The sequence below is a fragment of the Protopterus annectens genome, chromosome 8.part0, assembly GCF_019279795.1.
Source record: "Protopterus annectens isolate FY-2018-M chromosome 8.part0, PAN1.0, whole genome shotgun sequence".
NCBI classification, from domain to species: Eukaryota; Metazoa; Chordata; order Ceratodontiformes; family Protopteridae; genus Protopterus; species Protopterus annectens.
This window is the reverse complement of record NC_056741.1, coordinates 507,233,073-507,253,911: the sequence shown is the minus strand read 5'-3', so window position 1 is coordinate 507,253,911 and position 20,839 is coordinate 507,233,073. Positions and strand designations below refer to the sequence as shown.

Below are 20,839 nucleotides of genomic sequence, written 5' to 3'. Positions count from 1 at the left end.
ATATATATATATATATATATATATATATATATATACATATATATATATATATATAGATATATATATACATATATATATATATATATAGATATATATGTATCTATATATACATAGATATATATATATATATATATATATATATATATATACATATATACATATATATATATATATATATATATATATATATATATATATATATATATATATATATATATATATATATATATATATATATATATATATATATATATATATATATATATATATATAAGAGAGAGAGAGATAGATCGATATATATATATATATATATATATATATATATATATATATATATAGATATATATATAGATAGATAGTTACAGGGATACATATACATAGTTATATGAGGGTGTTATAGTGAACTCTGTGAGTAGTGCTACATGTCACTCTCTTTTGGTTCACTGGGCAGTGTTCTCATTTCTGGTCATGTAAATAGCAAAGCTGTGAGTTCTTTTCCATGTCCAGGATGGTGGGTCACTTTTTTATATCTGATAATGCAGTGCAGCATATTATGTCCAATTGGTGTTGTGGGTGTTCTGTGTCTTTTTGTCTTGATTAGTAGTGTTATGGATAAGGCTTTTAACATAATATTTAGGGTTAGGGTAAGGGCAGGGGAGGACATAGGGCTAGAGTTAATGTTAGCATACAAATGAATTCCGCAGAACAAGCTTTTGCACTATAGGAATTATGAACCACACTTAATTGCACGTACTAACATGGATGTGAGCTATTTTCCTTGCAGGTGTTGCAGATATACATAATTTTTCCACATGGGTTTGTTACACCTGTCCTCACACATGTAATTCAGTGCAGTTGTCCTGCATTTAAAAACATCACATACTCATTTGAAAGATACACCTGCTTTTGAAGTCATAATTGCTTGGGTGATTAACATCATCATCCACACAGACATAGTAAAATTGCAGCAGAGCACAGAGGTTTCAGTTGTACAGCACCATAGCATTGCATTGCCTTATCAACTAGTATTAGTAGCATTACTGGGGTGTAAATGCCATAAATATTGGACTTGTTTTTCATGTTATCATACGTAGCAACCCAGAAGAGAAAAAGTCCACCACTGTAGCAATGAAGATGATGACAGGCCCCTATTACAGTGACAGGAGAATGAAATAGAGGATGAATGACCAGCTATCATGGAAGCACCTGCATTGGCTGCAACACATGCCCTCATTCCAGCTGGACTCCTGCTGTAACCTATCACCATGGATAATGCAACTCAAAATCAGAAGAGGGACCTTGTGGAACCAAGCTATGTCACCAGATGCAAGGCATTATGCTAAAGGTTTTTGGGAAAATGTCCTGTACAGTGCAAGTCCATTTCAGAAAGGAAGTTTCTAGATCCATCTATGAGCTTTAGCCCTACATGGAAGGCTCCTCAGGAATGAAAATTTCACCCATGTTGCCCTTGAAGTTTTGTGTGACTGGTATGTGAATGACACATATTTCTATAGTATAGATGACACATCATATATTTTTGCATTGCTCAAGGTCATGCACTGTGATATGAAAGTCATGCTTTCACTGTGGTACTGGTACAGGAATATTGCCCTCTTACTTATTGGCCTACATGCCATGTGTTTCACATTGCCTGAGGTATACATGCCTTCTGTCTGTTGACACACAATTAACAGTGATGGTCCACTTGTTGAACACACATTATATGCAGTGCAACACAGTATCATTCACCATCATTTCCATTCAAGGTGGTAACAATGCCACTTAGATTTTTGACAGACTGTATGACACTTAGGGGATCTTTTAGTGGTTTCCATTGGCATTTATGCTAGCATTTGTTTCCAATTAAGTATGCCTATACCCCACATATTTTGTACTGGATACTAAGGAATTTTGGGCTGGTGGCACACATTTTCACCATGCTTTAACATGTGTGAAAACTCGTATGTAATAATGTGGAACATTATCAGCAGGAATGTTGCCTATGTCATTCCAATGATATGTGTATGTGTTCCATCTGTGCAGTGCATATCATTGTGCAAAATACCCCATTCCATCATATCTCACTTTCTCTTTACACCATCATGCATGCCTATCTACCTTTGATAGTGTGGAGAATTAACATGGCAATGTTTGTCTCCATATTTGGAGCAAATTTGTAGGGTAGATCCCTTGTACATCAGGAGAACATAGCACTGTTTTGTTCCTTAGATGTTTCTGTGCAATAGTTGCAGGTTGCTCATTGGCATTAGTTTGAAGGCATTAGTTTGTCATTTATCCCTGTAGGGCTACATACATATGCATCCATATAATTTGTCCATACCTGTGAGCTCTGCATCCTGCAGTTTAACATATTCCAAATATAAGGGCATTATAGGATTCAAGACAGTGCTACATACCTAGTAATTGTTTTCAACATATGAGTGTGTTTCTGTATGCCCCTAATGACTAGGCCTGGGTGACACTTGTACTACACACGTACACATGATAAATGTCATCTGAATGCTGATAATGCCTATATTCATTACAGTTGAGTGGTTTCTACATTATGTATACTATTATGCCTGCATCTGTGTGTGTTTTTTGTGCATGTGTGTGTGTGTGTGTGTGTGTGTGTGTGTGTGTGTGTGTGTGTGTGTGTGTGTGTGTGTGTGTGTGTGTCTTGAACATGTGTGGGTATATGGCACTTGCACAACTAATGCCATGTTTTTTTGAAATAACACATCATGATTATGTTTGACATATTCAAGAGTGTTTGCATGGCAAGGCCATGGACCCCAGTGTCTCCATTATGATCATTAGTATCACACACATCACTTTATTACATTTACAATCGACTGCCTATTTGTGTACATTCCTAAATCTGGGCATTTCCAACATGTGTAAAGGAATGATTTGCCAACATAAAAGCACCTGAGAAGTGTTGCATCCTGCTTGAATTCATCCATCCACACAGCCACAACCCCTTTTCCTATTTTTACACATGGGGTCGGGGTGTCACTTCAGCAGTGACAATAATCTAGAGCCAAGGTTCACATCACTAGGTGGTTAGCCCTGCCTGTATGACTTTATATATATTGGTACAGTACTGAAATTGTTAAGGGAAGTGATGCAGTCCTGTGTGGCACATGGCTGCACTGCTACCATTACATATAAGTTGCCATCCCTGTATGCTTGGATCACAGAAGAAGTTGTGCATACATGTGCAATACAGAATCAGTCACTATTCTTATTGAGGAATCATTGGTTGTGCATATTTTCCATAATGTGTCGATAAGTTTGCATACATGTCTGATGTCTGACTGGATATTTTTGTTACAGTAGGACATGCTAACTGCAGTGATACCTTCACATTACCTGCTGGTCTGATATTAGTGGATATGTTTTTCTTCTGTACACTGCAAGTGACAATATTGTGCTGCTCTGATGCAGTGGCATCCCTTTGTTCATGGGTGGATAATTTCTCATGACTGACATATTATAGTATTAATCATGTATACCATATGGTATGACTTTAAGTTACACATATCATTTCAAGGGTACATTATGTCTTCTCTGCCATAAAGCAGTGTAGTAGCACATTGCTGTAACATACACTAACATGCATGCTATATATTTCACATTTTCTGTACAAGATCACAAAAGAAACTATAATTTGACTATCGTGTACATGCTACATGGCAGATTAGTGGACATGAACAGACTGTGAGCTTATTATATTTATGTAGCATTTTCTTGAAATTATATGTGTTCATACAGAAATGCAATTTTGCTCTAATAGGTATGTTGTGTTGCTGCCTTGCCAGAGCACTGACTTTTGATACTGTTGTTCCACCCCTAATAATGTTGTCAGTTGCTGGGCTAGAAATATGACCATATGCCCTTATCAGGTGCAGTATGCACCATTTGTATACACAGCCATGACTGACATGCTTTTAGTTTAACATGTATTTTTCTTTGTAATATCTTCTGGGAAAGGATCGGCTTCATATACCATGCCATCTATCATTCCTGACCTATCATTCAAGTGAACAGGACCACTGTTTACAAAACTGCAGAAATTATGTTGTTTACACAGTTGCATTCAGTAGCTGTTTTAGGCATGATACTACATGTATGGATTGTACCCCTCCTTTGTTTGTGCCTTGATATTGCCATCCCCTGCCCATTATGCTGTCTGTTTATCTATTGCATGTATATGTCATACCATCAGTTTGTGTTGCACCTTTCTGTACTTCTGATGTCTGATGTCTTATATGTTTTGTTTTCCTGGCCTAACCATTTATCCTCTTCCATATCCCAACACATAACTGATCCTTCTTCTTGTCAAAGAAAAATATGGAGACTATCTCTGCAGACAATAAATCAATACTTACTCATGCCCATCTGGCTGTCATTCTGACCACCACATATGTTCTCTTCTTTCATGTGTGTGTTATCCACCTTTACCATTACCTCTTCTTTCTTGTCTTTCCATTTCTTGGAGAGGTGCATAGCATGTCTTACAGAATCATGACTCTCTTCCTACACTACATCTTATCCTACTCAATTACCTCCTCCTGTTTATTAAAATCATACCTATCTTTCTCACAAAAAAGAGCTGATCCCATCCAAACCCCAAAATTGCCCATGTACTTCTGACCATTCTTTTGACTACCATTTCATTTCTACTTCTTCCTTCCATGTCTATTGCCTATCTGCAATTTTACCCTTTTCTTGCCTACCATCCCATCCATTTCTTGTAGTGTGTGTGTGTGTGTGTGTGTGTGTGTGTGTGTGTGTGTGTGTGTGTGTGTGTGTGTGTGTGTGTGTGTGTGTGTGTGTTTGTGTGCACGCGTGCATGTGTACCTCAAACACATCCCACTCCCAATATTACACTGATCCCCTCCTTTATTTATGTTTGTTATTGAAATCTCTTGCTCCCTTCTGCTGTCTGCGTGTGAATTGTATGCATGTCTCTCTGTCATTAGTTTATGTTGCACTTTTCTGTTCTTGTTCTAATTGCTGTCCTATATATTGAGTTTCTCCTGTTCTACACAACATTCAGCTCAATTGCACCAAACTTCAACCAATGCTTTTTCCTAGAAAAAAACAGGGGTATATCCTGACAAAAATATCCCCCGGCCATCTCACAAACCACTTTTCTTTTCATCCATCTCTGTTATTCATCCTCACCCTTAGCGTTTCTCCTTACTTATCTCATCCATTCCATGACAGGTGCACTTTGCATGTGCTCCCCAAAAAAAACTACTCACACATTAATTTAGACAACTGCTCATTAAAATGTTGGTGATGCAGCATGAGCCATTCATTTTTTGCCCTGAGCTACCTAACAGACTCTGCAGTGTTTCAAAATTCCGAAGAATTACTGTTTCAATAAGAATCTGTAACAACTTTATTTTGTTTGCTGCTTACTATTTATTTAATATTTATTTTAAGAGATTTTCTATGTGCATGCAGTCTTTACTGGGTGATTCTATTAAACATGTTTAATGCACACACACACACACACACACACACACACACACACACACACACACACACACACACAAAGTATCTGTGCAATATTATATTAGCACGATATGCACCATATCAGTAATGCACTTCTCTTTTAAATGGCTAATATTTAAATGCTTCTGTCATTTATTGAATGCTTTGTACATTCTAGCATAACTTTTAGTCTTTGGCAGATTGTGCTCATCTACATGCTAATCCTCCAGTTAAAATGTGTTCTTTATTACACAGTTAGGCAGATGACATCAACTTATCTCCACAAGTACAAATATGACTCTGTCATTGTCCATGTTGAAGTGAATGTTTTGAGATGTACCTCCCTGGACTACATGAAAAGAGACATGAAAGAGCTCTTGGATCATGTGGCCCAGGCAGGTATGACCCTAGACCTGAGTTGCATCCTGCCTTCGCCCAGAATGATGCCACAGTATAAGGACAAAATGGTTGACTTCAACAATTGGCTAAGCTTCTGGTGTCATTCAAAGGGGATCCAGTATCTGTCTGCATGGGATGACATGATCAACAGACCACGAAGCTCTGCCAGAGATAGTCGGCACCTGTCGGCCCTGGGATTCAGGTTACTGGCTTAGGCTCTTGCCACCCTTATAGTGCCTTTTTAAGCAAAGTTCAAAGGACAAAACCACCACAGTAACAGGTACAAGCATGCAAAATCTGAAGGTAATGCTACTCAATGCTAGAAGTCTAAACCTCAAAATGCACTCTCTCGAGGCACTCTTAAAAATGGAGAACATCGGTATCTGTGCAGAAACTGAGACCTGGTTCAAGGCGAGAGAGAGCACCCCTGCAATACCAGGCTACAACTCTTACCACACGTTTTGGCCACCAAACCAGGACTGACACACTAAAGGTGGAGGAGTGTCCATTTTCACCAAGGATATTCACACCACCAGGCTAGTTGCCCAACAAAATGCATCTGAAATTCTCTAGGTGCAATTAACACTAGGTAAGACTGAAATCCAAATTGTAGCTTTCTATTGATCCCCCACCATGCCCCAGGATTCTCACTACACCTTTCTAAACATACCGGAAAATATTAAGATACAATCAAACACCCTAATACTGGGTGATTTCAACTACCCTGCCATTAACTGGGAAAAATACTCATGTACCAACACCTTTTCCCAACGGTTCTTGGAATTCATAAATTCCAATGCCCTGGATCAACTAATCCATAGTCCCACCAGGGCTTCCAATATCGTAGACCTGGTCATTGCCAACATGGGAAATTGATGCTCCACACTTATGGTCACCCCCTCATTGGTCAGGTCTGACCATAAGCTAATCACCCTTGATATCCACATCCCACCTGCACCCCCTAGTAAGGAAACCTCTGTAAATAACTTCTACAAAGCCAATTTCATGCTACTCAAGTCAGAAGTGACAAAATTCATGACATCCATGCAGACGGGAACTGAAAGTTCAACTGCTGAATCCTATACTAAGGCACTGTACGAGCACATCCACGTGTGCATGAATCGTGATATCTCAAATAGAACCAAGACACTCTCCTCCAAAGGAAGTCAATCTGGTGGTCCCCTGCCATAAACAAACTTTACAACAAAAAGAAGAAACTGTTGCAGAAAAGATAAAAATACCAGGATGCAAAAAAACTCCCTTACTAGCCTCAGTAAGAAGCTGAGATCCCTCATAAATTCCTCCAAAGCTAGTTAGGAAAACAAAATTGCCAAAGATTCCAAAGACAACCACAAGGCATTCTATACCTATTTCAAGAATCTAAATGGCAATTTTCAGATCTGCTCTGAGCTACAACAGAATGGCATTAAATATAATGATCCCAAGGATATTGCCAATATCCTGGCAGATCAATCCAGTGCCAACTTCAACCCCCTATCACCCCCTAAAGGGCCCATCTCAATACCCAAAGATTGCCAAATTCCAGTAATAATGACCACAGAGGTAAAAACTGCACTCTCCAAAGCTAAGAATACAGCATCCATGGGACCAGATGACATCACGGGCTGTGTATTACATGAACTACAAAATGAACTGGCACCTCACCTAAGTGTCATGTTAATCATAGCCTCACCTCAGGCTTTATGCTCACTAAGTGGAGCACAGCTACAGTTATCCCACTCCACAAGGAGAGATCCACCGTGGATCCTGGGAGCTAACACCTCATCAGTCGGATGAGCCTGATCTGGCAAGGCCATGGAACTTATAAACAAAGACATTGGCAACTTTCAAATAGTGGACCCCACCCAGTTTGGGTTTGTGAAGGGCCGATCTTGTCTCTTGAACCTGACTGACTTCTTTGAATCAGTCGCCAGAGGTGTGGATGAGGGTAAGGCATTCCACACAGCCTATCTGGAACTTGCCAAGGCCTTCAACACCATCCCCCACTCTGGAATCATAGATATACTTACTAAGCTGGGCAATAATCCCTATATCACACGATGGGTTGCCAACTGGCTTACTGACAGAACCCACACTGTAAAAGTAGCCTACTCCAAATCCAGCTCCAGACAAGTGACAAGTGGAGTACCTCAGGGTTCAGTCATGGGACTGCTCTTGTTTAGCATCTACTTCTCTGATGTACAGGCCAATACTAAGGGACTCTGGCTAACAAATTTCAAAGATGACTGCAAACTGTGAGCCATTATTGAATCCCCAAATGATGTGGATATTCTAGATAGGCCTTACAGAAACAAATGCTTGGTGCCAGAGCCATGGGCTCAAGCTCGATGCCAAGAAATGTATAGTTATCCCATTTGGGAACAAACACATACCCGTGAATTACCATATAAGTGGCAGTATACTAAACATGGAAAGTGTGATAAGAGAATTAGGGACACAGGTGGACAGTGGTCACACCTTCAATAACCACATCACCACAACAGTCAGGAAATCCTTCTATGTGACACACCTCATCACTAAGGGCTTTCCATCCAGAAAAAAGGAGGTCATTGTCCACTGTACTCATCCCTCATTAGACCCATTATAGAATACGATGCCCCATTTTGGTATGTACCTCTCAAGACATCTGCAACAACTGGAAAGGCCGCAGAAATACCTCACTAAAAAAATCACAGGCCTAAAGCAGATGCCCCATGCTGACTGCCTAAAAAAACTCCAGCTATACTCTGTCACATATCATCTACTCAGACGCGATCTCTGCTTAACATACAAGGCCATGTCAAACCCAGAGCTGTTGGTCATGCCACACTTAAAGAAATTCCAATCCCTCAGAGCCTCACACTCCAGGGATCTAAACCTTGTCATCACAATGAACAAAACATGCTGGAAGGATAGGTTCCTGACCCAGGGACTCCCCAGACTCTGGAATAAACTGCCCATACATGTCAAGCAGAGCTCCTCTTTGGCCTCTTCAAAAGGAACCTTGACGATTGGATGGGAGATAGGAAATTCACCCCAGGGATCATGTCAGTTGCTCTGCTAGACAGGGTTCCAGAGAAGTAAATATTGTGGGAAGAAATAGCCATGGAACTGTTATGGCTAGGCTTGTGTAGGCCCTATGGCCGATAGCCTAGTAACAACCTATGAACCTATGAACATGCACTCTGTAAATATGTACCAATCTTTTAGAATATGGCCCATTGTAAAGAAAACCTTGAACACAAAGTGTCACAAATGTCCTGTTTCCCATCATTCATGCCTCATTTAACTAAACCACTGGGGAAATGTACATGTTTGTTCTTTTATTAACTTACTAATTCCCTTACTCCCAGGCCTGATGATAGCATTTTGAGACCCCAGCAAATGTCAACCTGGGTACTCCTGGATGCTTTTAGTCTAGGTATCACACAGTCACTGCCACCCCTCCAAAAAAAATTCTTCGTTTATGCTGCAAAATTTTAGGAGTAGTACGTACAGACTGACCTGTAGCTGCAATGCTCTTGCTTTACAACAGGCTCATGTACTATCCTGTGTTGGCCCATTTCACAAAGGGGAAGTCACTATTACTGGCATTTAGTTGAAACAGCAATATATTAGAATAACTCTTCAACTTTTTCAAGAAGCCTCAACTTTCTATATGCTCTTAAGTGCATTTTAAAAATGTTTCTATTTCTTTTTATACAACCTTTACATCCAATGATGGCTTGAGCAGAAATTATAATTAAGGAAAGAAATTCACTGTTGGTGTTGAACTTCAGTTTGCCTTGCATCCTTTTAACACAGCTTTCCTGACAAAAACAGTAGAGTAATAACAATGTAGTAAATAGCTCAATTAGGCTGGGACCCCCAAAAATCAAAGATGCTCTATGATGAATTTTAGAGCATTTCCCATCCATTCAATCCATTGCTGGCCTGAAGAAAACATCATAAGTAAGAAAATAATTTCAGTCTTATTTTTTTTCTTTCAAGGAAGATCTACACTGTGCCAAAAGCTTAATGATCACAATTGACAAAACAGTAGCTCATAATAAAATAACAAAGCAATTGTGTTGTTGAGAGGATACACACATCCTGTCTGGGACTACTGCCTTTTTTCCTACCCCCACCAAAAAAAAAAAAGTTACTGCCTGTTCATCCATCTGGTTCAAATGGCCACAGTCATGTATTTTAAGTGACTGCTGATATACATAGTGTGCCTCTACACTCCTCTGCCTGCCCTCAAAAACAGCCACCTGTAAACATGTCTAATGTCTAACTGTAAAAAAGTGAAAAATAAATGATTACAGTAATGCATTTCACTTGGTTGCTCCTATACAGTACACTACCCCAAGATAAGCTATAGAAACCTTCTCTATACAACTCTGAGGTCTGTAAGAAAAGTAAAAGAAACAATGACTACACTATTCACAGCCCAAACACAAGCTATAATGACCTCCTGTTCACACTTCTAAGGTTTGACTTTGATGAAAATTAAAGAAGTAATGACTACACAATCCCAGCTCTCTCCCAACCTACAGCAACCTTTGGTACAGATACATCTGAGCTGGGCTGGTTTCAGAATGGGTGCAGCTGAGGGCAGAGGCTACCACTAAATCCATGTCAAATTACATTTATATAGTGTGGGGTGTGGGTCCACCAGTGTCCTGGAAGATCTAATTGTCTGAATGTTCTGTGATATACTTTATGCCTTAATACCCAATTCTACCTCCATCCATCCATGCACATAGTGTAATCTCCTGGACACTGCAACTAGCCTGTAATATATTGCATTTACCTACTGTAGCTATCTAAACTTCTCTCTAATTAAATAATCTGCATAATTAAAATTATAATACAATCAAACTAAATATGCATTTCTCTTCTATTCTTAACTAACACTGGTTGTTGTAATTCACTTACGAACTGATTGTTTCTGGTTTCTAGCAACAATCAGGATCCTGGTCCAGCCTGCCCCAAGAGGGCTGGATTGTTATTCGTAACATTCTGTGGCCTTACGCCTCACCCCCAGTCAGTAACAATCAGAGATCTTAAAAAACTGTAACCACTTATTTAGTGCCATTTCTCTAATCTTCCAGAGACAGCATCCATTCTACCTACCTGCAATCCTCAGTGTGGTGTGCTTCCCACGTAAGTGATGTGAATATTGTGCAAATAGTACAATCTAACGGCAAGAAAACATTACCCGGAATGCCCTGCATCCTGGGAAATTAAGTACAAGTAATTGTAAAATTCACAGTCGCAGTGCTCTGTAATAACATGTAAGTGGCATGCACACTAAGCTAGAGCTATAATTCTTGGCTTACTACCCCCCATGCAAATTGTTTAATCTCCTGGACACTGCAACTAGCTTGCAATACATTGCATTTACCGACTGCAAGTATCTAAACGTCTCTATAATAAACAACCAGTATAATTAAAATTATAATGCAATCAAACTAAATACACATTTCTCTTCTATTCTTAACTAACATTTGTTGTTGTAATTCACTTAGTGGCTGATTGTTTTGTGGTCACCAGCAACAATCAGGATCCCGGTCCAGCCAACTACAAGAGGGCTAGATCACTATTGGCAACATTCTGTGCCCCCCCCCCCACCACACTTATCAGTACCAATCCGAGGTCTTAAAAAAACATAACCACTTTTCTTGCATCATTTTTGTAACCGTCCAGAGACAGGATCCATTCCCCCTACCTGTAATACTCAGCACGGTGTGCTTGCCACTTAAGTGATGTTAATATTGTGCAAATAGTGCAATCTAACTGCAATTTACTCTTTGTATATGCCTGTCCTAGGCTTTAAACACACTGTTCTGTTATTCTGCTTGCATTCTCTGCCTTTTAAAGTTTAAGCTACCTGTTGCTATGCACGTCACTATATGTACATCTGCTGCTGGACACTGGTGGTATTGCATTGAGAGGGTAGATGTTAGTGAAAAGGAATATTTCTGTTTAATACTGTGTTAAGTGTGTGCAGTATTCCTGTTTATCTTGATAGCAGAGACGGCATTTGGCTGTACTTATTCCCTGTAATAGGGGGTTTAGCGTAATGCTTTCTTCCATGAAGGTTATAAGTACAGCAACACATTAGTGTGCTTATGCTGTTAGGCTTTCAACATGCCTATTTTTGTTATCTTGCATTACAGACAGACACCGTACTGAGTATTCTCTCTGATAAGTCGTTTAAATAAGCACTGAACGGGCTAAAACTACTGCTTGCTGGTAACAGCTTAATCTATTACACAGAACTCATATTGTCTTTATATTTAATAACATCATTCTTGCTCTGCCTGGTTTAAGGCCTGTAACAGCTGATGTAAGGGCTGTAACAGGTGAATTTATTATACATAACTCATACTGTGCTTAAATTTAAGAATATTAATTTTTTTGTGTAAGGCTAACATTTACATTTCTATTGTAATGTAACCCTGACTTACTTTTATCTACTCAATTTCTTTGAAGTTGTTCCCATTTCCTTCCCTTAGTAGTACTGTATTTAGTCACTTGTTCTCTCTAAAGCTGTGGGTGCCCCCCCCCCTTACGATACATCTTCTCATCCAAAACAATAGGAAAACTTTAACTAACAAGAAAATTCTGCCCGGAACACCCTGTAACCTGGGAAATTAAGTATGAGCATTTGAAAACTTCACAGTCGCAGTGCTCTGTAATGCATCCATGGCGTGTACGCTAAGCTAGAGCTGTAACTTTACCACCCACCCACCCCATCCATGCCCATAGTGTAATCTCCTGGACACTGCAACTACCCTGCAATATATTGCATTTACCTACTGTAGCTATCTAAACTTCTCTCTAATAAATAACCTGTATAATTAAAATCATAATGCAATTAAACTACGCCTTTCTCTTCTATTCCTAACTAACATTGGTTGTTCTAATTCACTTATGGACTGATTGTTTTTTGGTTGCCAGCAACAATCAAGATCTTGGTCCAACCCATTCCAGGTTCACTCCGCTCCCCTACCCTACACAAATTCTCACCCGCCCCACCTTCCTTACATTTATAGCTGCACTAACCACTCCCTTTCCTCACCACACCTCTCACCATCTGTCAGTCACCATTGTCTACACCCTTAACCCAATCCACTTCTTAATCACTCCAGCCTCTTAAAGTAACCTACCCTATCTGTTTCTCATCTATTCAACTACCCGCTGCTCCTCAATACATTGTCTTCTTCCCCTCACTTACTCCATCAGATACTGCTTATAACCCACTCAATTCACATAATACTTATAACACCAAGCGTAGCTACCTTAAAATGTCACAGATAAAAGCTATCACAATAATAACCCCCTTTCTATGTGTTCTTACTCTTGCTTGTCATACCACCTCTTACCATTCATACTGCATTACAAACTACTCACCTCCAACTCTACCTTATAATCTTAACCTTTATCAGTGTAACTTAACTTTCCGTATCTCTGCTAAACTGTACACTTGTTCCAAGTACTACTCCTTACTGTCAGGCATATTCACAGCCACTCCTCAATTCATAGCCCATACAAATATCACAAACTGCTATCTAAATTAAGGCTTCTTCTCCTCCATCCCCTCACCAAGATAAAAATCTAAGTTGACATTCACCCTAACCCAGGTCCCACACTTTCCACACCCCATTCCATCCAAGCCTCCCCTTCTTCCACACCCACCTGTCTAATGTAACCCCTCCATTTCCCCAGACAACTATCCACCACCAAAAAGATGCCACTCTGATTTATTCATAACCAACTTCAACCTTAAAGGCATAATTAACAAAGTCCATTAATTCAATCCTACCCTTGCCCTATACTCCCCAGACATAGTCATGACAACTGAAATTTGGCTAAAGCCCCATATCAAAAATGAGGAAATACTTCCCAATGGGTGTACCATAATCAGATTAGACAGGTTAGCCAGACAGGGTGGTGGTATTGCCATCACGTTTAAAGACTCACTCAAACTGGTGCAACTAATCTCCACCCATCCAGACCTCCAACCTCTGAAATATCAACTACACATCTAGAAATAAATGCCCATAAGTCCATAATCTTTATTGCTATCTACCTTCCCTCTGCTAATAATCTGCCTACCATAGAAAATATTCTCTGCTAAGCTTCAATCAACTTTTCTCAAGAAACAATAATTTAGGAGACTTTAATCTAGACTGGCTTACCTATTCCTCCAAAAAATCCCAGCAATTTTATAAACGTATACAATTTCTGTCAAAACAATTAACTATCCCATGCGCATAGACAAACATTCCAACAAGCAATCTATACTAGACTGGATTTTGACAAATAAATCCAATATAGACTATGATGCTGGGACTTCCATATTCCCTAAGTGATCACTCCCCTACCTTTCTTGTTAGGAAACAGATCCACACAGCTTACAACATCTCATACAAACACATCCACAACAAAAAAACTTATCCCCACCATTTTCAATATACTACTACAGCAATATGACTGGTCTGCATTAAAATTCATTCAGTTAGACCTCACTGTACAGTATTTTAATAAGGCATTTCTGATATGCTCAATAGTCTAGCTCCCATTAGAAAAATTTGTGCCACATCCAAACAACTGCCATGGTTATGTAAAGAAACTAAACTGCTCCTCAAGCAAAAGTATAGAGCCTGGACTCTTTACCATAACAGTAGAAACAATGATAACCAAACCTACAGGCAACTAAGAAATCAAGCCAAAAAAAAAAAATCAAAATAGACAAAAAAAAAAACATATTTTCAAACTTGTCATCAAAAACACCAAAACAACCCTCAGAAACTTTGGCAAGCCAGTAACCACCTCCTAAACCCAGGAAAACCTGCTACCCCTTCACCATCAACCAGTAGCTCTACTGAATGCTTAGCTACTCAATTCAATCCTCGCTTTATCAACTCTATAACTTCCTTGCTAAATAACAGTGCATACACTATCCTTTCTATACCCAACCCCTCTGAACATAACCCTAATTCTTTCTTTCTTAAGCCAATCCAAACTAGTTATATAAGAAAGATCCTATGCATATTAAAACCCTGCTCTCCTGCAGCTGATCATCTGTTAACGAATTCCTGAAACTTGCTGCTGCAACCATCTCCTACCCCATATCTATTCTAATTAACCGCTCTATCTCTGAACAGTATGTACCTCTCCTCTGGAAAATATCCCATATCATATCTACCCACAAAGTTGGCCCTTCCACTGACCTTTCCAATTACAGACCAATCACCATTATCCATTATCCAAAACCTTAGAAAAGTGCATTCATCACCAAATCCTTGACCACTTCCTTAAGAACAACTTTTTATCCAATAATCAACACAGTTTCCAACCTAGACATAGTACTAATACTGCTCTTATAAGCTTTACAAACACTGCCCAAAACAATGCTAATTCATCTCTGCAACCTTCCTTGACATATCCAAAGCTTTCAACACTATGTCACAGCAAATTCTCCTCAATAAGCTCGCCTCTTAAAATCTCAGCACAACAGCTCTAACTGTTAACAAGCCACCAAATGGGATGACATACTCTCCCCTTTTTACCTGTGCCTGTTGGAGTTCCCCAAGGCTTTATTCTTGGACCTCTTCTTTTTATCATATTTAGCAATAACCTCAGTACCTCCACTAAACTTACCTCTATCATTCCATACCCTGATGATGATGCCTCTCTCATTGGCTCGGCCACCTCCATTAAGAAACTACAAGAAAAAACACAAAATGTCCTCCAATATATCGAAAACTACCTATCTGACCATCAACTCATATTAAACACCATTAAAACTGAGCTTATGGTCTTCAGTTCTCCTAGCACAAAAAACACCCCATCCCCTCTCACCATCTGTTCCTCAAATGCAACAAAAATCGAATCAGTTGAGCAAACTAAACTCCTAGGTGTCACAATAGACAACTGTCTAAAATTCGATAAACATAGACCACTAACAATCAAAAAAGTCTGTATAAAACTTGGTGCACTCTACAGGGCAAAACCCTACCTAACTAACTATGCCAGAATATCAACAGCCGGAACCCACCTCCTATCCACCCTACTTTACTGTTCCCAAATCATTACCAAACTACGTAAATCATATTGGCACACCCTTGAAACTTGCTAAAATAAAATAACCAAATTTGCCTCAAACTAACCCCATAAATCACATCAACGGTCTACTCTTAAGCATCTTAACTGGATCGAACTACCCAACTTACTATCTCTCAACCAGCTTATAATCAATCATATAGTCATCTACAAACCTGACTATTGCCCCCCTCTCTCAGACCTTGTTCAGTCATATACAAACTTTTGATTTCTTAGATCATCTGATAAATTAATGCTTAATACAACTAAATCTCTTAACTATCACAGATTCCTTATATTCCTTCAAAATAGCCAAAACCTGGAACTCTATTTCACTGCATATTCTAACTATTCCTGATACTCACAATTTTAAGCAACTACTAAAAGAATACTTCTCTAAACAATGGCTATGTTCCTGCACATCTCCTGGCTGATTTCACTTCTCTCACCACCCACCTCTTCTCTTTCTAGGCTAGATTGCATCACTCCATCACCAGCATAAATTCCATCCTTTGAGATAACTGGCTTATCATAGGTTTATAGGTGTGTAATAGGCTAATGGCCCTCGAGCCTTTACAAGCCTAGCCCATAGGATTACCGTGGCATTGTGCCACCCGACCTTAATTCCCAGTGCGTCTGTCGAGCAGAGTCACTGGAGTGATTCCCGGGGTGAATTTTCTATTTTCCATCCACTCATCAAGATTTCTCTTGAAGAGGGCCAGTGAGCCATTCCTCTTGACATGTATGGGAAGTCTATTCCATAGCATGGGCAGCCTCTTGTTTATGAACCTGTCCCTCCAGCTTGTTCTGTTGATTGTGGTAATGAGGTTGAGGTCTCTGGAGCATGTAGTGTGGAGGGATTGAGATTTCTTTAGATGTAGCATTTCCAACAGAGCTGGGTTAGACATGGCTTTGTAAGTCAAGCAAAGATTACCTCTAAGTAGGCGATATGAGACAGAGAATAGTTGGAGTTTTTTTAGTCTGTCCATATAGGACAAGTGTTTAAGGTCTAGGATCCTCTTTGTGAGGTACATTTGTGGCCTCTCCAGTTGTTGCAGGTGTCTAGTGAGGTACATGCCAAATGGGGCATTGTATTCAATGATTGGCCTAATGAGGGAAGAGTAGATGGAGAGAATGACCTCTTTCTTCCTGGATGCAAAACCCGTAGTAATGAGATGTGCCACATAGAAGGACTTTCTATTCACAGTGGCAATTTGGTGGTCAAAAGAGAGGTTGCTGTCAACCTATGTTCCCAGATCTCTTATAACAACTTCTGTGTTCAGTGGACTATCATCGATGTAGTAATTCATGGAAACCTCAGTGGACTACCTTTGCTGTTGTAATTCATGGAAACCGGGTTTTTCCCAAAGGGGATGACAACACATTTTTGGCATTGAGCTTAAAGCAGTGATTCTGACACCAGTCGTTGGTCTCAGTGAGACTTTTCTGTAGGATGTCAGCATCACTTAGGGAGTTAATTATGGCACCCAACTTGCAATCGTCTGTGAACTTTGTCAGCCAGAGTTTTTTCTTGTAGGCCTGGACTTCAGAGAAGTAGATACCAAACAGGAGAGGACCCAGGACCGAACCCTGTGGAACTCCACTTATGACTGGTCAGCAGTCTGACTTGGAGTCAGCTACTTTCACACTGTGGGTTCTATCTGTGAGTCAGTTTGCAACCCACCTAGTGATATAGGGGGTTGATGCCTAGCTTAGTGAGTTTTTCTGTGATTCCTGCGTGGGAATGGTATCAAAGGCCATGGCCAGATCAAGGTAGGCTGTATGAACCACCTTGCCTTCATCCACAGCTCTGGTGACTGATTCAAAAAAGTCGACCAGGTTGGGCAGGCATGATCTTCCCTACAAAAAACTAAACTGTGTGGGATCCGGAGTGTGGAGATTCCCTATATCCATGTTTATTGGGTCCATAATGATGCGTTCCATAGCTTTGCATATCAGACTCATCAGGCTAATGGGGCGATAGTTCCCAGGGTCTGTAGTCGCTCCTCCTTTGTGGAGAGGGATGACTGCAGCAGTGTGTCATTCAGAAGGGACAAAGCTTGAGGTGAGATTCTAATTGAACAGGGCACATAGGTGAGGTGCCAGTTCACTCTGTAGTTCATGTAGAACATAGCCAGGGAGATTGTCAGGTCCCATAGAAGCTGTATTTTTGACCTTGGACAGTGCTGTTTTAACCTGTACAGCAGTAATACTGGGTGCCTGGTAATCTACTGGTATTGTGATTGGTCCTTTGGTGGGGGAGAAAGGGGTAAAGTTGGCACTGAATCTGTTGGCCAGTCTATTGACAATATCTGTTGGCTCGGTATAGGAGGTGCCATTGTGCAATAGCTCTGAGCAAATCTGGGTATTGTCGTGGGGATTCTTTACATAATTATAGAAGGCCTTGTGGTTGTCTTTACTATCTGCTGCAATTCTGTTTTCATAGCTAGCTTTAGAGGATTTGATGAGGGATCTCAACATTTTGTTGAGACTGATAAGGCAGTTTTTCCAGTTTTGGGAATTCACCTTATTCCGCATCAGTTTCCTCCTTTTGTTGTAGAGTTTGTTATGGCAGGGGACCACCAGATTGGCTTCTTTTTTTTGGAGGAGAGCATCTTTGTTCTTTTGGGTATGGTGAGATCCATGAATTTGTGTACATGTTCATACACGAGCCAATTCTGCTCATACTATTCAAAAAACATGCTGTATAAGTATTATACCTGAATTTTTGTTTATACTCCTTAGGATGTATCTTCAGCTTCGTAAGTAATCCTTTGTTTTTTCGTCAAGTCTCTGTAAATCATTATGTAATGTATTTTATAATGCTTTGTGGTATCATTAATTATATAAGGAGTGCTAAATATTTTCAATCATGTCTCTGTAATCATTTGTAATGTATTTTTGGAGCTTTTCTCCCCGGGTCTCTGTTGAAAATGGGCTCATGGCCCAGTCAGACACTATCCAGTAAACAAATGTAAAATAAAATAAATTAACAAAATTACTTGTTTACTGCATTTTTTTACTGCTACACAGAAGAGAGATTGGGGTTGGCATTAGGATTAAGATCTTTTCCTAATAGATACAAAGTACAAGATTTGATACTGACCTACAGTTATTGGCTATGCTTATAATAGTCTGGAGACTGATATCCTAGTATTTACCTATAATAGTAATGTATTGTGTGAGTGCACAAATAAAAAAATCAGTAATATTTTTTGCACACACATATACTGCACATTCACTTTTAGAGAAAGGGAGGAATTCCATTTAATTTACTACATGTTTTGAGGTGTTAGGCTTAACCATAGCACATGGATAGACAACCACACAGGCACGGGAGGGAATGCAGACTCCACATAGCCAAGCACTCAACCAGTGCAAAGCATGGCAAAGCTACTTGCTGTACCACAGTGGCAATAAGCAGTTGCTTTCACACATCCTCTTCCTGCCAAACCACCAAAGACAGCTACCTATCAAATGTAAGGTCTTTATTTGTGATGTTATGTATAAGAAAATATGGCCACCTTGTTACTTTTAAATACAGTACAGTCATCACCCCCCCCCCCCACACACACACACGCATAATGGCAGTACTGATAATCTTTATGCTAGAAAGTGAAATAAATTATAGCCAGTATGTTATTATTATGGTACACCACACACATAAGCCATAGCAATACTAGTTTGCACTTATTTCAGTTAAGAGCAATACATTGTGCAACACTGGTACTGCCATACCAGTTCAGTGACTGCTGCTTAGCAGTCATCAAATAGTAGCAGGGGTAAGACACTTTTGTTTACCTTGGTGAGGAGTAATACATAACTATCACTGTCCTTGAGTTTACAGACTGTCCCTGATTTTGTCTCATGATTTTGCTCTCTCCTTAATAAAAAAAAAAGTTTGATTTTCTGATAAATCATTCAGGATTATAGACAGAGTAACTTTTGAAATGTCAGGACCCTTTACAGTGAGTTCTGAAATATGGAGACTGAATGGCCATAAAAACAGACTTACATATATTAAGTCTAAAATGTCTATTTCCAGGAATATTCCCTTTTGCCTGAGATATGGCAATCCAGGAGTAAGTATATCTAAGTGTGAGGGTATGGTGAGGCAGAGGGGGTTTTCCCTCTGCAAAAAAAAAGACATTTAAAGGAGAAAAGAGATGTTAGAGATTCTCTCTTCTCCTGGATTGTCAGTTATGTTTCTCAACGTGCTGGCACTCGGCATTTTGAGTACCAACATTTCAACAGGGAGCCTTACAGAGAGTCAATAAACCCAGAATATCTGAGTTTTGTCATTCTCATTGCCCCAAAATGCATGTTGATGCAAAATCTATTATTCTATTAACTTTTTAAGTGAATTAGAGTAATATTTAAAATGCGTTCCTGAGTTTTTAAGCCTTTATTCTGCTATTATTTTTTTGGCTTTACCCAGAATTCTTGAGCAAAAAGGTTCAGAGCTATAATATCTAGTGTTTTCCCAGTATTTACAAAGCTCCCTGAAAGAGAAAAACATACCTGAAGATCGGAAGGATCAGCTTTTCTTAAAATCCAAGGTAAGAATTGAATCAGTCATTCCAGGCTGTGATCTCTAGTGCTTACCTTGTTCATGTTCACTCACTGATTTTTTCCTAACAGGGGCATATCACAACTCTGCGTCAGTTAAAGAGCATAAATAGAAAAGAAATACATTTTTTTGTACTAAATTTTCCTCAACCAGCAGTAGCTTTTGTGGGCCCCCCCCACAGTCATAGATGATTATACTGCACAGTTAAAAATGGGCCCTTCTGCAACCAGGGACATTGCAGGTGCCTAAAGTTGGCTATGATGTTAG

The 20,839-nt window shown here is 39.5% G+C and overlaps 1 protein-coding gene across 1 annotated transcript in view; it reads right to left on the bottom strand.

Moving 5' to 3' along the window:
* The window catches only part of LOC122808291 (melatonin receptor type 1C-like), a 221,029-nt gene extending 200,413 nt beyond the window's left edge, over positions 1–20,616 (bottom strand). The window contains exons 1-2 of the mRNA XM_044079255.1: positions 20,608–20,616; positions 15,562–15,625 (exon numbers count right to left, since the gene is read on the bottom strand). Of these exons, the coding sequence (XP_043935190.1) occupies positions 15,562–15,625; positions 20,608–20,616 (73 nt within the window). The remainder of the gene's footprint in view (positions 1–15,561; positions 15,626–20,607) is intronic.
* Positions 20,617–20,839: the final 223 nt, after the last annotated feature.